The 14,278-nt window shown below is 39.5% G+C and overlaps 2 protein-coding genes and 1 long non-coding RNA gene across 3 annotated transcripts; 1 reads left to right on the top strand and 2 right to left on the bottom strand.

The window, feature by feature from the left end:
* Positions 1 to 2,223: 2,223 nt before the first annotated feature.
* prok1 (prokineticin 1) lies at positions 2,224 to 5,981 on the bottom strand. Its single transcript, XM_077609254.1, has 3 exons — positions 5,903 to 5,981; positions 2,550 to 2,675; positions 2,224 to 2,346 (listed from the first exon to the last, which is right to left on the bottom strand). The coding sequence occupies exons 1-3, from the start codon at positions 5,978 to 5,980 to the stop codon at positions 2,224 to 2,226; spliced, it is 327 nt and encodes a 108-aa protein (XP_077465380.1). The 5' UTR covers position 5,981.
* A 2,118-nt stretch (positions 5,982 to 8,099) lies between these two features.
* lamtor5 (late endosomal/lysosomal adaptor, MAPK and MTOR activator 5) lies at positions 8,100 to 10,947 on the top strand. The gene is made up of 4 exons (XM_077597567.1): positions 8,100 to 8,269; positions 8,338 to 8,399; positions 9,213 to 9,330; positions 10,727 to 10,947. The coding sequence occupies exons 1-4, from the start codon at positions 8,235 to 8,237 to the stop codon at positions 10,785 to 10,787; spliced, it is 276 nt and encodes a 91-aa protein (XP_077453693.1). The 5' UTR covers positions 8,100 to 8,234; the 3' UTR covers positions 10,788 to 10,947.
* A 1,418-nt stretch (positions 10,948 to 12,365) lies between these two features.
* LOC144082834 (uncharacterized) lies at positions 12,366 to 13,087 on the bottom strand. The gene is made up of 3 exons (XR_013303362.1): positions 13,060 to 13,087; positions 12,904 to 12,971; positions 12,366 to 12,815 (listed from the first exon to the last, which is right to left on the bottom strand). It is a non-coding gene; the product is annotated as an uncharacterized LOC144082834 (long non-coding RNA).
* Positions 13,088 to 14,278: the final 1,191 nt, after the last annotated feature.

Consider the following 14,278-nt stretch of genomic DNA (forward strand, 5'->3'; position numbering starts at 1 on the left):
CCTTGTTCTTTGATACTGAGAATATTAAGTCTAAAGGCTGTAACACTTTTAATGTGCCACATGGGAGTTTGGTGTACACCTGATGTAGCTGTTTTTATCGTGTACAAGCTACCTATTGTAAATAGCATTGCTGCATATCACCAAATGACTACCTTTACCAAAAGGACGCCATGTGGGGGACACCTGATCAAACTGATGCGAGCAGCGAGCTCACCACTGCCGGGGTCCGTGTAGGAGTGCAAAGGCAAAAGTCGGCTGGTGGTAGCCCCAAGGCTAGGCAGGTGCAGTTCTAAAAATCACAGGCGTGAGATGTTAATTATCAGCCGGTTCTAATGAATTGTGTAAGTGGAGTCTCGCCAATATTCGAGGTTTACCTGCAGTTTTTTTTGCTGATGGCAGTGGTTGACCACGGAGGCGGCCAGCTAAACAAAAGGAAGGCCTGGCTTCCAAACGCACACACGGAGAAACTTAAGCTGCAAGCACGCTTTATTTATTGTACTTTTTTTATTGCTATTTTACAGGTTTGTGGTTAACCTCGACACACTGGCTCGCTTTCATATAAAAGACCATTGACGTCAGAGTAGCTCACTTGTGTTTGTGCTGTGTTCAGAAAGCGTGAAGCCGCGGGGGGTAAAATCCATGTCATGACTCAACTCAGCGTGCCGGTTGGCCGAAACAAAACCAGCAATTTATCGTTCATTTCATTGCTTGGACAGAAGATGGAGGCCTTACAGTCAGCAGAGCAGCATAAGGCTGGCAATTCGAATGGGATTACCATACTTCTACAACACATAGAACGGAGCAAAAACAAAACTGAACTGCAAAATGGACTTAAATGCAAATGAGTTATATATATGTGTAGTAATAGTGGTCGGCAGCCAAACATTTTCTGGCGGCGTAGTGGTACCTTCTCCTGACTTTGCTACAGGCCACGTATGATCGATTCTCACTCAGTGCCAATGGTTCTCTGTCTCTGTGTGTGTCCTACGACTGACTGGCGACCAGTTTGGGGTGTTGCCTGCCTTTTTGCCCAATTTCTGCTAGGATCCAGCAATCCACCACCTTTCATTAATATCAGACCCTACTCTCTGATACCCCCTTTGTCCCTTTGGCTTCTGCATTCACTTGCTCCAATGTCACTAGCACATTTCCGTCTTTGAACATTACAATGTCCCCGTCATCCTTTTCACTTCTCTTCAACCCACAAACAAACTTATTCCAATCACTCCCCCGTTCCTAAGGAACCTCAGCACAACTGTACTTTTCTTCCACCAAGGTTCTTTTCCACATCCTTTCAGCGCTGCCTTGACCCGAATCCCTACCTTCCAAAATACACTTTCTTGGCAGGCCCTCGTTGCCGACTAAATCATCGTTCCCATTTTCCATTTCCCCCGCTTTTTCCAGTTTGTCACTGTCACCCAACTACTAAACTCCATGTCGTCACCACCACTTTCCGAAAATGACGACGGGCGTCATCTATCGTCAGCCTTTGAGCACTCGGGAACATCCGATGAACGCAACATTACAGTCAATGGGGCATGCACTTTGCAATACTTCAGAGGCGGTCCTGGCTAATTTTGCGCCCTTGGGGGATAACCTTCTACAAGGCACTTTGGGACAACAAAATGCCACTCGATAATAACCCTTCATCCTCGCACCTGTAAATGGGACTTTGCAAATATCTAAATAACCCTAAACTTGACATTGACCCAAATCCTGACCGCATGTAAATGTAGTGTTGCAGCTCTAAGTTAGAATTGTGGTCAGGTAACCAATTAAACTTGCAAATCAAGGCACAAATGTATTATTCATCACACTGGCTACTTGATTTGCGTCGGCATGCTAGGGTGGACCTATGACTTTTAAATGATTGGAAGAGCAAATGGAGCAAAGATTCAGTGTGACATCATATATTTATTTGGCAAGAACAGCGCTGTACAGTCCCGTGATAAATTAACAACATTAAGTACAACAAATACATTAAGGGTTCACAAAAAGCTTAAAAGTGCCTCACTGTAGCTCATATTAGTAAGATCCATGTAACCCCCGCAGACCCCCCTGCCCACACATGTCAGATGCGTGACTACAATCAATGTAAGTCACATTTGCGACTGAACTGGCACTTTTGGTTTGGAAAATGGACAGTTGGAGATAACCACTTCTGCTACCACTATGATCTGTTTTCCATCCCCAAAAGTCTTGAAACGTGACCCGATATGCTGTTTATTGAAAGTCCATATTCTTGTAGTCATCGTTGCATCTGTACTTGCTTCCGGCGTAGCGGGTGCACACCAAGTGGGGGAGGCACGGGCACGTGTGATGCTGCCTTTTGCCAGGATAGGGCACCTGAATGTGGGCGAGACGTTTGGGGCAGTCGTCAGTAGGCGGCCATCTACATGCTTACATCTACATGCGGCTCATTCAGTCCAGTTACATTGCAAAATACAAATAACAAACGGAGCCAAGAAATGCCAATACTGATAAGCCATGTTGTTTTCTGAATGCGAATAATAAGTAGTGTGTATGAGCTGAACATCTGCGCGGCCCACCTTGTGGCTCAGCGGGTGGCACTGCTCCCCTTCGGCACCCCTCGGAATGCACATCCTCAGACCTCTCAGCCAGAGACTGACAGCACAGCAAAGACCCAAACCACACTGCACGTCTCGTTCACAAGCCTGCAGGGAGACACAACTGCTTGAATAATCTAATCATTTTTTTACTGCCTGTGGTATTTTTTTTTTTTGTCGACTAGACAGGGTTCAAAAATCCAAGCCTGCAACTGGAAGGAACTTGAGCTGAGCAGATGCCAAAAGTAAAGCTGTGCACGAGGTACCATATGTACCACATTACAAACCTTCAAATCTCACCTGAAACCAGTCCTCTTAATTCCTTAGCAATGTATATTTACGTCTATTAGATGCATCTGAATAGAAGTTCATTATGTGCACTGTCCCCATCAGATAAATAAATGATAGCATGCCACCTCTACCAAAAGGAAAGATGGGAAAACAACTCCATACCACAAATGTTTTTGATTTGACCTATGCACACAAAGCTGCAATATATTGTGCCATTAAATTGGCCATTCTCAAATTTTAATTTCAAATGTAGAAAATTGATTCCCCGCCTTAATGTTCAAACTCATCAAAGAATTATAACTATCAATTGGAGCCTTCCATTTTTAAATGATAATTTTATCGACTCATACAAAATAGTGTTCAAAGCATCTCAAAAGTATTTTTTTAGGCATGGCAATGTTTCTCTCGCACATATTTTTGCTCAGATCTTATTTATAAAATTCTTTTGGTCCAACCAGTTATCAGTTTAGGAGGCAATTAATAATAATTCTTAACAAGCCCAAAGTACTTCAAATATTCTTTTTTACCTTGTAAATAAAATAACAATTTAAAACTTGCATTTTATGTTTACTTAAGTTACATATTTTTTATCTTATATTTCAAATTGTTTCCTGATCTCAAACCTTAAAATGGGGAAACTGCAAAAGGGAGCAAATCCATTTTGAAAGAAAAGGTGCACTGAAAGGCTCTTTGAAGACGTACAGTCAGCGTGTATTGTGAAATAACCATAAAGATAAACTCCGAATGGCTATTTGGTCACGGCTAAAGAAGTAGGTGGCAACAAAAGGACAATGACAAGAGTTGAGATCAATTTATTTTCGTGACCGATGATGTAAGCTGCTTTGCTTGAATTGCATTTGGGCTTCCATGCGCCCACGTACATTTTGTACCGTTTCATGGCCTTGATCTATTTACAAGCATCTATCCAGGATATGCTTCCCTCCGGTGGAGGTGAAGTGGGGAGGATGTGGTCCTTGTGCTGTCATACTTCATTCATTTTCACTTATTATATCAAGACATGTGAGTGTGTATACCTTTTTGGCATCTATTGTCTTTGCATGCGGGCATTCGCTTGGCTTCTATTTCTTGGCGCTGAAGGAGATCAATTATTTTTTTTTGCAGGGAGGCGGCACTTGAATAATATCGACAAGTTTGCAGCAATGCAGCACAGCTCATAAATTTGCCAATTTGTCAATAAAATGGAATCAGATTGTCTACTAAAGGACAAATGTGCCTAGTAATTCACTCGTTCATGTGGCGTAATAGGTGTCAATTAGCATTGGTTACTCAGGCTTCCTCCCACATCGTTTGTGAAAATAGGAAATACAATATTCCCTCAAACTTTTATTATTACCACCCACACTCCCCCATTTGTAAAGGACAGCAGTCTCAAAACTGTGGGCCAATTGTGCCGCCGAGACAATATTTTATCTGCCATTCAACTGCAGTGTAAAAATAATTTTAAATAAAATGAATAGATGAATGAAATTATCCATTTTGGAAAAATACCATCATTTAAATAGTAAAGAAGGCATACATTCAAATAAGTGTAGCCCGTGTGTGTGTTTTTCTCAGGGAATTTGATTTATTTGTTGTTTTGTTCTAGAAATGACTTATGACCTCATAGCTTAACTTTTTGGTCAGCCCCTACCAATTAAAAATGGATTGGGCGACTATTGCTGTCAATAAGTGTTTTCAATATTAATTTCATCGCTTTACTAACTACCACAACACTTACGTACTCTGTTTCCTAGGCTAGCAGTGAGTGAATTAAGATAATTATAAGGTTTCACTATGTGTCCACTATAGTGACCACTGTCCCTGAAAGGGTTAACCATGGTTATCACATAATTATCCACTGCAAACATATAATGATTCTGATCTTTCTCATTAGATGCATCTGTACAAGGGACGTGTCCATCATTTTAAATCAGGATGGGAATCGAAAAAAAAACGGTCCTTAAATTACACGATTTACTCATTTTTGGACAAAAAAAATTAAATTCATGCCACATTTCTACTTGCTAATCTGATTCAAGTGTGGATCAACACAGCGTGGTGTTCACGGGTGAACACAATCGAGTTTTTGAGAGAGAGAAAGGCGCTGTCAGGTGTTCCACAGCTGTTACAGTACGTTTTTCATTACACAAATTTGTGTGTATGCCCTTAAAGCAAACGATACAATTGCCCGTTCATATTTATTTTGTATTGGTCTTCTTAACCATTGATAAATAAGAAGTAAGTAGAAGCCATCATTCTAGTTGGATACAAACTGTCTTAAATGCAAGTATTCATTGAATCATGTTTCTCATTTTGCTTCTCTTCTTGTTTGTTCGGCTTCAAATATTTTGTGACAACGGCACTATTGAAAGAATATTCTGTGGATGAATAAAACCAAAAGTTGGACATTTTTGGAGGTGCTATGTGTGGAGACACCAAATATCCCAACTTTAACGCATGACCAAGAGCACGTCATGCTATTCGCCCGGGCATCTTCTCAATGTTGGAAAGAAATTCAAAAGATGAGCTCGATGAACAACGGTTGAAGCCTAAAAGAGGTAGTTGGACAAGGTCCAAAGCACAGGCGCAAATCAACAAGAGAATGGCAGCAGAGGGAAAAAAATAGTTATGTGTTTTGAAATGACCAGGTCAAAATCCCTGACCTCAACCCACTTGAGATGCTGCGGCATGACCTTAGAGAGCTATTTACACCAGACATTCCACCATCCAGTTCAAACCCCAAGTTCATCCTTACGGTTGTGCACAACTAATCTGCGACGGCAAGAAATGTTGAGTTAAAGGTTATCGAAAAGCAGGCTTCACTTACTTTTTCCTCTTTTACTATGAATGTTTATTTTTTTTTCATTTGTTTGCATGATTCAGAAAAGGATCAGACTACATTTTATTCGAAAAAATCCAAATAGTAGTTCATTCTAACTTTTTCATCCCACACAAATTAAAAAGGCATTTTTTAAGAAGCATGTAATTACACTACAGTAACTATGCAGTGTGGATATTGATACAATATAATGAGAAGAACTCACTCCTGTGATGATGGCTCCTCTGGACCAGCTCACAGACCTCATTAGGAGGAAGGTCAGCAACACCACGCGATAGCTCATGACGGATCCTCTTGTTAAGCTTTCCAACAGTCACTCAACTCCCTCTCCCGGATCCTCTCTTTATCCACTCGGGCTGCCTCACCTCATCTCCCACCCACCACGTGCGTGAGGTATCCCTGCGCCAGCCTCATCAGATGCTCGCAAACGCCAAGAATCATGATGGATAGTCTAGTGATGCTGGTCTTTTCTCCTTTGGGACTTTTCAACACATTTGAGACTCCATCAATTCAAAGGACAGTGGAATTAATGCGTATTAAAAGACAGGTCTTTTGAATTAACATCCCACCCCGAGCCCTAGATAAGGAGAGTCTAAAGCAGGGGTGCTCAAACTTTTTTTGCTCAAAAATCGACGTTTCAAGGAGCCAACTTTGCACGATCTACCCTTTTTTTCCGGGCCCCTGACAAAGCTGATAATATATGTACCTGATACCAGCAGGACCCAACATAGTGTAGGCACTTGGACTCGCGATGGCGCTGTTTCCCATATAAAATTTTATTACAAATCCAATCCTTGGATCAAATCTTACTGTCACGCGATCAATTGGTAGCTCGCGATCCACGTATTGAGCACCCCTGGTCTAAAGTTAATCTAACATGGTCTTGCACGCTTTTGTTTGTTTACAGAGGTCATTCAATGTAGATGATACTTTTTCTTGGCCATTCAATTTGGACAGGAACTTTTTGACCGAACTGGTTGAACTTCCTCACCCAAACACATTTTGCAGACTTCTCAAAATGTTTGCTGGAGATTCTACTTCCATAGCAAGAAATTCATGGGCCTTTTCACCGCTCCTCTTAAATCAAAACATTTCCCCCTCGAGACAGTTTATAATCCGTACAACTCAGGTGAAAAGGTTTCAAAAATCTTTCCCAGAGCCGTTAAAAACAAAACAAAACAAAAAACACCTCAGATGATGTGGTTGCAAAAGCGTGCAGAGCCTTTTGTAACTGGAAGATGTTATTGTCCAGAATCAACCAATCATGAGCTCATGTTCAGCGGTGTGCATCTGAATCAGCACAAATAAAATTCAGCTGTATTGTCACTTGTCCATAATATTTTAGAGCTTGGAGTAGTATAAGGCTCCATTACGCTAAACCGTGAGTCAAAGCTTGAACCTTTTTGTCTGATTTAGCACAGCTGGCACATGCAAGCCACGCGCAGCGACGTCACTGACGAAGTGTTTAAGTGTGTGTGTCAGCTTTTGATTTAGCGGATAGGTTTAGTGAGCGTCATTAAGAAGTGACCCGTGGTGCAGTGCCGCTGATAGATTCCTCCAATGTTCGGCCACATCATCATATCGAGTCATTTCTGCTCCGTCAGCAGTGCTGCGAAGGCCCGCCTGTCTTCAAGTTTACTTTTCTTCAGAATCCATCAGCACAATGATGCACAAATTAAAAAAAAAATCTTATAGCCATTACATCTATGCAATACCTTATGAAAATTGCAGTACTCATGCGCCATGTGCTATATAAATGCTTGGACATTCTCGTGCTGGTGTGTTAGAACAGAGGTATAGATAAAAATATTCATATATCATATTGTACATATCCCCAAGAGCAGCAACAACATGACATCCAGGTCGGTCCTCCCTGTGTGGAGTTTGCATGTTCTGCGTGGGTTTTGTCCGGGTACTCTGGTTTCCTCCCACATTCCCAAAACATACATGGTGGGCTGGTTGGAGACTCTTAATTGCCCCTAAGTATGAGTGTGAGCGTGAATTGTTGTCCGTCTCCTCGTGCCCTACGATCGGCTGGCCACCGATTCAAGTATTCTCCCCGGTTGTGTAGGTTTTTTCCGGGTACTCCGATTTCAGCCCCCATCCCAAAAACGTGCATGATGGACTGGTTGAACACTATAAATTGCCCCTCAGTATGAGTGTGAGCATGAATGGTTCTCTGTCTTTGTGCCTTGTGATTGGCTGGCCACCGAGCCACCTGAGCTGAAATGAATAAATATATTTTTTATTTAAAAATGAATAAATACATTTTAATCGTCCATATTTTTGAAAATGATAATACATGGTAATTCCTTCAAGAAAAAATTCTGGATCTCCATTCTCTCTCTCTCTCTCTATATATATAATTAACGCATGCGCAACAGCGGTGTCTCTTGGCCTTCGCGACGACCCGTAGTCTTTAGGTGTCACGTGTCAGTCAGCTGACTTCTAACCGGAAAATAACCAAAACACCAAATTGTGGCACTTTCGGTCCTATATGACCTAAATTCTGTTTTGTGTTTGTTTTAAAATTTGGGATGGAGTCGACACTGGAACAACATCTTGACGACAGGTGAGTTATGCTGAGCCCGTTTTAGACTACAATTTTATTTACGCCCCGAAAATGTGTTTTCCCCACAGCATGAAGCATCCAGCAGTGGTCGGCGTTCTTTGTACGGACGAGCAAGGACACAACTTGGCATGTATGTCAACTTGCAGTATTATCTTACACTTTTTTTAAAAAAACAATTGTTAGTTCGCCTTCTAGATTGATTTTAGCCAATCGCCATGCGCTGCCATTGACGGCTATAGACGTCCAATATGAAATAACTGGAAGGGCTGGCAGTGAAATACGAGGAATTATAATACTGAAACGTGATCATTTACTTTCAGCAATCCCATTGAAAATGAATTTGATGTCTAATACCGTCAATGGCAGCAAAATAGTCAAGCCCAACTACCTTTGGTATGATCTGAAGTTTATTATTATGATTTTTTTATTGAAATACACCTAACCGCTAGCATTTAGTTAAGGTGTATGGAAAGAAAAGTGACATTTTACTACCCTTACTCAGCCATGGCACGTTAAGAGGAGCATTCATACCCACTCCTTCCAGTTTAAATGAATTTGACGTCTCTCTCGTCAATGGCATGCATTGAGTTGAATGCTATTTCCTTTTTTTAAAAAACATACACACCTTACTTTAGAGTGTTACTTAAACCCCTGACCAGAATTTTACTAGGTAAGTGCATGTATATAATGTATGCTCTTTCTAATCATTTGGATTTCATGAATTCCATATAAAAATACAATGCTTATTAATAATACATATAATAATAATTGATAATGCCCTACAAAGAGTTAACGGTGAGTTTAAAAGATGTTGTGAGGTATAATCAATTGTGTGCATGTGTGGGAAAAAAAAATGTCAATAGTGACTCTGTGTGAGAGACGATTTTCCCAGTATGAAGTCTGTTTCTAATAATTTTCCTCCTTGGGTGTAATACCCGAACAGGCCGTGGCTCGCTGTCGGACGAGCACGGAGGTGTGGTGTCCGTTTTGGCCAAGCAGGCCGCCGCGCTCACCAGGGACCCGACGGACACTCCCACTGTGTGCCTGGAGTCCGATTCCGGGTAGGTGCAGGCACTTGACCCGTGGGTGGGGTCAGCAACTAAGAAAAGGATGATTCATCCTTAATCAGTGTATTAGTTGTTCCATCCATTTCAAATCCAAAACAAAATTAGGTAGAAACGTGGGCTGTTAGCAGTTTCCTTTGAATTGAAAGTTGTCCTGGTGGCACGTTAGAAATGTTTAAAATAGCTAATAGGCCTAGCAAGCCCTTCATCTCCCGCATGTCAATAAATACATTTTGTTTAATTTATTGCACGAAAGTTGTCTGCAAAGCACACGTGGAACTTTTCAAAACAGTTCAGCGCTGCTCAAATGGAGATTCATTCCAATCAGGGAAAATATGTTGACATATGATCTCGATATTGCCTTCTCTTTTAACATTTGAGGAAGTCTAATGAATCAAAAGTGAATAATAAAATCATGCTCTGAGCCTTCCGAAAGTCATTTTTCATTACAAGTATCAAATTGGAAATGTACACATACATTTCTGGGTTATTTCATCTCATTACAATGAAGGAAAGTTGTCAACAGCTCATCTTTCTGACCAATTTAGTTTTGTAATTGGATTTGCAAATTGAGTGAAGGAAATCCATTATGAAATAAACCAGAGTTGGAAAATGCACAAAGGCTATATTAAAACATAGACTAACTCTCTTGCTATTTTTATCTCTTTACTAACATTTTAATCAAAACAATCAAACAAATTAAGCAATCATGAACAATTATGTAAAATATGACAATACGTAGATGAAACGTCCATTGAGTTGAAATCTTTTTAAGAGTTATGCTACCCCCTAGTGGACACTTTCCTAACTTCTGGGTTTCTCCAACATTCCCAAACAATCATGTTGACTGAAGTTGCGTCTGTCGTTCGAGGCGAAATAGCGACATCTAGTGGTTGAAATGTGGTCAAACCTGTGCCAGCTTTCTCCCGTTGCACTGAAATGCATTGTATTTTTGTCCGTTTGTTTCTTCAAACTATTTCAACACTGCCTTTTTAAAACTCGATGTTTAAATATTCTTATTACATATAGGTGATAATCTCAACTTTAACATTTATCTCTATTTATTTTTCCCCAAAACATGGTGCTATCTGTGGACTTCTCTAAACCAGGCTTAGGTTTTGCGAGTTTTCTTAATGACAGACTAATTTATATCATTTTTCGTGTAATTTTCTTTCATTAGAATGCAGGAATAAATGCAGTATTGTGTCAAGCTAGCACAAGCAATGCTCATATTATGCAGTGTAACTACACATATTAGGTGCCACCTAGAAAAATACTAGTACTTGACTCTGCAATGCAACACAGTTATGAAATACAGCAGCTGAGCAAGGTTTGAGCGTGAATAAAAACAAGGTTTCATTTCTAAATTTGGCAAATGTGTGTGCATTTTTAGGAACATTTTGGTGAGAAGTCACGGGAGTGTCACAGTTGCTGTCCACAAGATTTCGTCCTGAAAGAATTTTTTCAAGAGAATGTACAGAAAACATTGCACTGTTTGTCTCTCCCAAAGAATATTTGTGTGAGCTGGTATCTGTTTTATTGATTTTGTTTACAGAAGCTACTTCTAAAATGAGGTCTTTTGTGACAATAATAAACTGAAGCATGTGCAATAGATACATTTGTGTCATCTTTAGTTAGAGTTAGCTTAATTATCATTATGGAACAAACAAATCTTTCTTTTTTTTTTTTTCTAAACTTCTACATTCATTTATTGGATGCCATTGACGGCAGTAGACGTCCAATCCATTTTCACTTGGGGGATTGGTCAAAATGGATTAGACATCCCTCACTGGCAATGGCAGCTCATGAGTTAATCTTTTGAGGTAATTTATTTACCTCAGTGGCTTTATTGAAAAGTTATTATTAGTTCAACTCATTCGTGACCTGCTTAGGTCACATTGACGGTACACCACTGGGTCACAGTGAATGATTTTTTTTAAAATAAAAAAATACCCTTCCTAAACATTTTTAAAGGAAAAAAAGACTATAGATGGTATTTTTTTAAAAACAAATAAAATACTTACATACATGGTCATATAAAAAGAGAAAGCTCACAATAGTTTTTTTTAAAGCAAATAACTTACTATCCATTTATGTTTACAATGAAAAATAGCCTTACAAGAAAAAAAAATCTATCAGTGTTAATTCCAATGACGTCTATAAGCGTCAATTCCATTGACGTCTATGAGCGTCAATTCCATTAATTCTATGAGCGTCCAATTCCATTCGCCGTCTATGAGCGTCCAATTCAATTCAACATATATGAGCGTCCAATTCAATTCGACGTCTATGGATGTCCAATTTGACGTCGAATTGAATTGGACGCTGATAGACGTCGAATTGAATTGGACGCTCATAGACGTCCAATTGAATTGGACGCTCATAGACGTCGAAATGAATTGGACGCATTTGATTCAGGTGTGGCAGAGGAGGGAGATATGGAAAACAGACTGGACAGGGGCTCTCGAGGACCGGACTTGGAAACCCCTGCACCAAACCCTAACTCTAACCCTAGCACTAACCCCAAATCTAACCCTAACCCTAACCCCCGGACGTATATATATAGTAAGGCTTTTTTCTTTAAAAAATCGACATAGTATAGTAAGGCTAAGAAAGTCGGAGAATAAATCTGACTTCTGATTCTTCTCATAGTTATTGCTGTGGTCCAGTGGCAAAAATATTGGTTCAAAACTTGAGGTGGGAATCAGGAGTGAGTTCAATTCCACTCTTTGCAATTCACAAATTGTTTATTGAGGTAATGAAAAGGATAAATATAACTTCCAATCACTTCATTTCAGAAGTCACTGTGGTCCAGTTGCAAAGACAAACGGTCAGAACTTCTGGTGGACTCAAGTTCAAATCAGGAGTGAGTTCAATTCCATTCTTTGCAATTCTCAAATTGTTTATTGAGGTAATGAAAAGGATAGATATAACTTCCAATCACATCATTTCAGAAGTCACTGTGGTCCAGTGGCAAAGACAATGGGTCAGAATTTCAGGTGGACTCAAGTTCAAATCAGGAATGAGTTCAATTCCTCTCTTTGCAATTCTCAAATTGTTTATTTAGGTAATGAAAAGGATAAATATAACTTCCAATCATGTATAGGCGGGCCGCCTCGTGGTGTAGTGGGTCAGTCACCTGCCTGCGACATGGGTGTCGAGGGTTCACGTCCCGGTGTCGCCAGTCAACAACTGTATGGTGTCGGCAGTCAGCCGAAGGCTGACTGTCGAACACCACCAGGAACCCCCCCCCTCCCAACTGTCTTCCGGTCAGCCGAAGGCTGACCGGAAATATTGTTTTGCTGAAAAAAATGACTAAGTCTTTATTTGAATGAAAAAAGAATTACCCATTTACTGAACTACTAGTGTAGTGATTAGTCAAACGAGAGCGGGATTCGAACCCCATTTCCCATGTGGCAGTCAAATCCACTAACTTGAGGTCTGTCTGACCCATTGTCTTTGCCACTGGACCACAGTGACTTCTGAAATGAAGTGATTGGAAGTTATATTTATCATTTTCATCACCTCAATAAACAATTTGAGATTTGCAAAGAGTGGACTTGAACTCACTCCAGATTTGAACTTGTGTCCAACTTCAATTTCAACCCATTGTTCTTGCCACTGGACCACAGTGTCTTCTGAAATGATGTGATTGGAAGTTATATTTATCCTTTTCATTACCTCAATAAACAATTTGAGAATTGCAAAGAGTGGAATCAAACTCACTTCTGATTTGAACTTGAGTCCACCTGAAATTCTGACCCATTGTCTTTGCCACTGCACCACAGTAAAGTTGGAAGTTGTATTTATCCTTTTCATTACCTCAATAAACAATTTGAGAATTGCAAAGAGTGGAATTGAACTCACTCCTGATTCCCGCCTCATGTTCTGACCCAATGATTTTGCCAGTAGACCACAGCAACAACTAGAAGGTGAAGAATCAGAAGTCAGATTTATTCTCCGACCTTCTTAGCCTTACTTGCTATGTCATTTTTTAAAGAAAAAAAGCCTTACTATACTATGTCGTTTTTTAAGAAAAGAAGCCTTACTATACAATATCGTTTTTTAAGAAAAAAAAGGCTTCCTCTACTATGTCGTTTTTCAAGAAAAAAAGCCATACTATACTATGTCGTTTTTTAGGGGGCAAAGCCATACTATACTATGTCGTTTTTTAGGGAAAAAGCCTTCCTCTACTATGTCGTTTTTCAAGAAAAAAAGCCACGCTATACTATGTCGTTTTTTTAGGGGAAAAAAGCCATACTATACTATGTCGTTTTTTTAGGAAAAAAAGCCTTACTATACTATGTCGTTTTTTAAGAAAAAAAGCCTTACTATACATGGTCTTTTTTAAACAAAAAAGCCTTACTATACATGGTCATTTTTTAAGAAAAAAGCCTTACTATACATGGTCTTTTTTGTAAATAAAAAGCCTTACTATACTATGTCGTTTTTAAAGACAAAAAAGCCTTACTATACTGTGTCGTTTTTAAAGAAAATAAGCCTTACTATACTATGTCGTCTTTAAAGAAAAAAGCCTATACTATGTTGTTTTTTAAGAAAAAGCCTTACAATACTATGTCATTTTTTAAGAAAAAAAGCCTTACTATACTATGTCGTCTTTTAAGAAAAACACTTTACTGTACATGGTCGTTTTTTTTTTAAATAAAAAAGCCTTACTATACATGGTCATTTTTTAATAAAAACCCTTAATATACATGGTCATTTTTAAAGAAAAAAGCCTGACTATATATACATAGTATTTATTTTTTAAACAAATAAAAGCTTTACTTTACATAGACCACTTTTTTTTAAAGAAAAAGCCTTACGATGTCCAGCCATTCAAGTCATTTTGCATGGCAGCTTTACGTTTGTACCAAATCTCGGGGTATTCTTTGCTCAGTTATGAAGCACGTCTAATAAGATGAATAAATATTTGACATTATCG

Source organism: Stigmatopora argus, chromosome 1 (genome assembly GCF_051989625.1).
Source record: "Stigmatopora argus isolate UIUO_Sarg chromosome 1, RoL_Sarg_1.0, whole genome shotgun sequence".
Lineage (NCBI taxonomy): Eukaryota > Metazoa > Chordata > Actinopteri > Syngnathiformes > Syngnathidae > Stigmatopora > Stigmatopora argus.

Bases quoted from the DNA above. Each gene is read 5' to 3' on its own strand.
- prok1 (XM_077609254.1), bottom strand. From the start codon at position 5,980: ATGAGCTATCGCGTGGTGTTGCTGACCTTCCTCCTAATGAGGTCTGTG. The intron at 2,676-5,902 runs GTGAGTTCTTCT...GTCTCCCTGCAG, and splicing joins GAGGAGCCATCATCACAGGA to GCTTGTGAACGAGACGTGCA. The intron at 2,347-2,549 runs GTGGGCCGCGCA...GCCCACATTCAG, and splicing joins GCCACCCGCTGAGCCACAAG to GTGCCCTATCCTGGCAAAAG.
- lamtor5 (XM_077597567.1), top strand. From the start codon at position 8,235: ATGGAGTCGACACTGGAACAACATCTTGACGACAG. The intron at 8,270-8,337 runs GTGAGTTATGCT...TTTTCCCCACAG, and splicing joins GAACAACATCTTGACGACAG to CATGAAGCATCCAGCAGTGG. The intron at 9,331-10,726 runs GTAGGTGCAGGC...GTGCATTTTTAG, and splicing joins TGCCTGGAGTCCGATTCCGG to GAACATTTTGGTGAGAAGTC.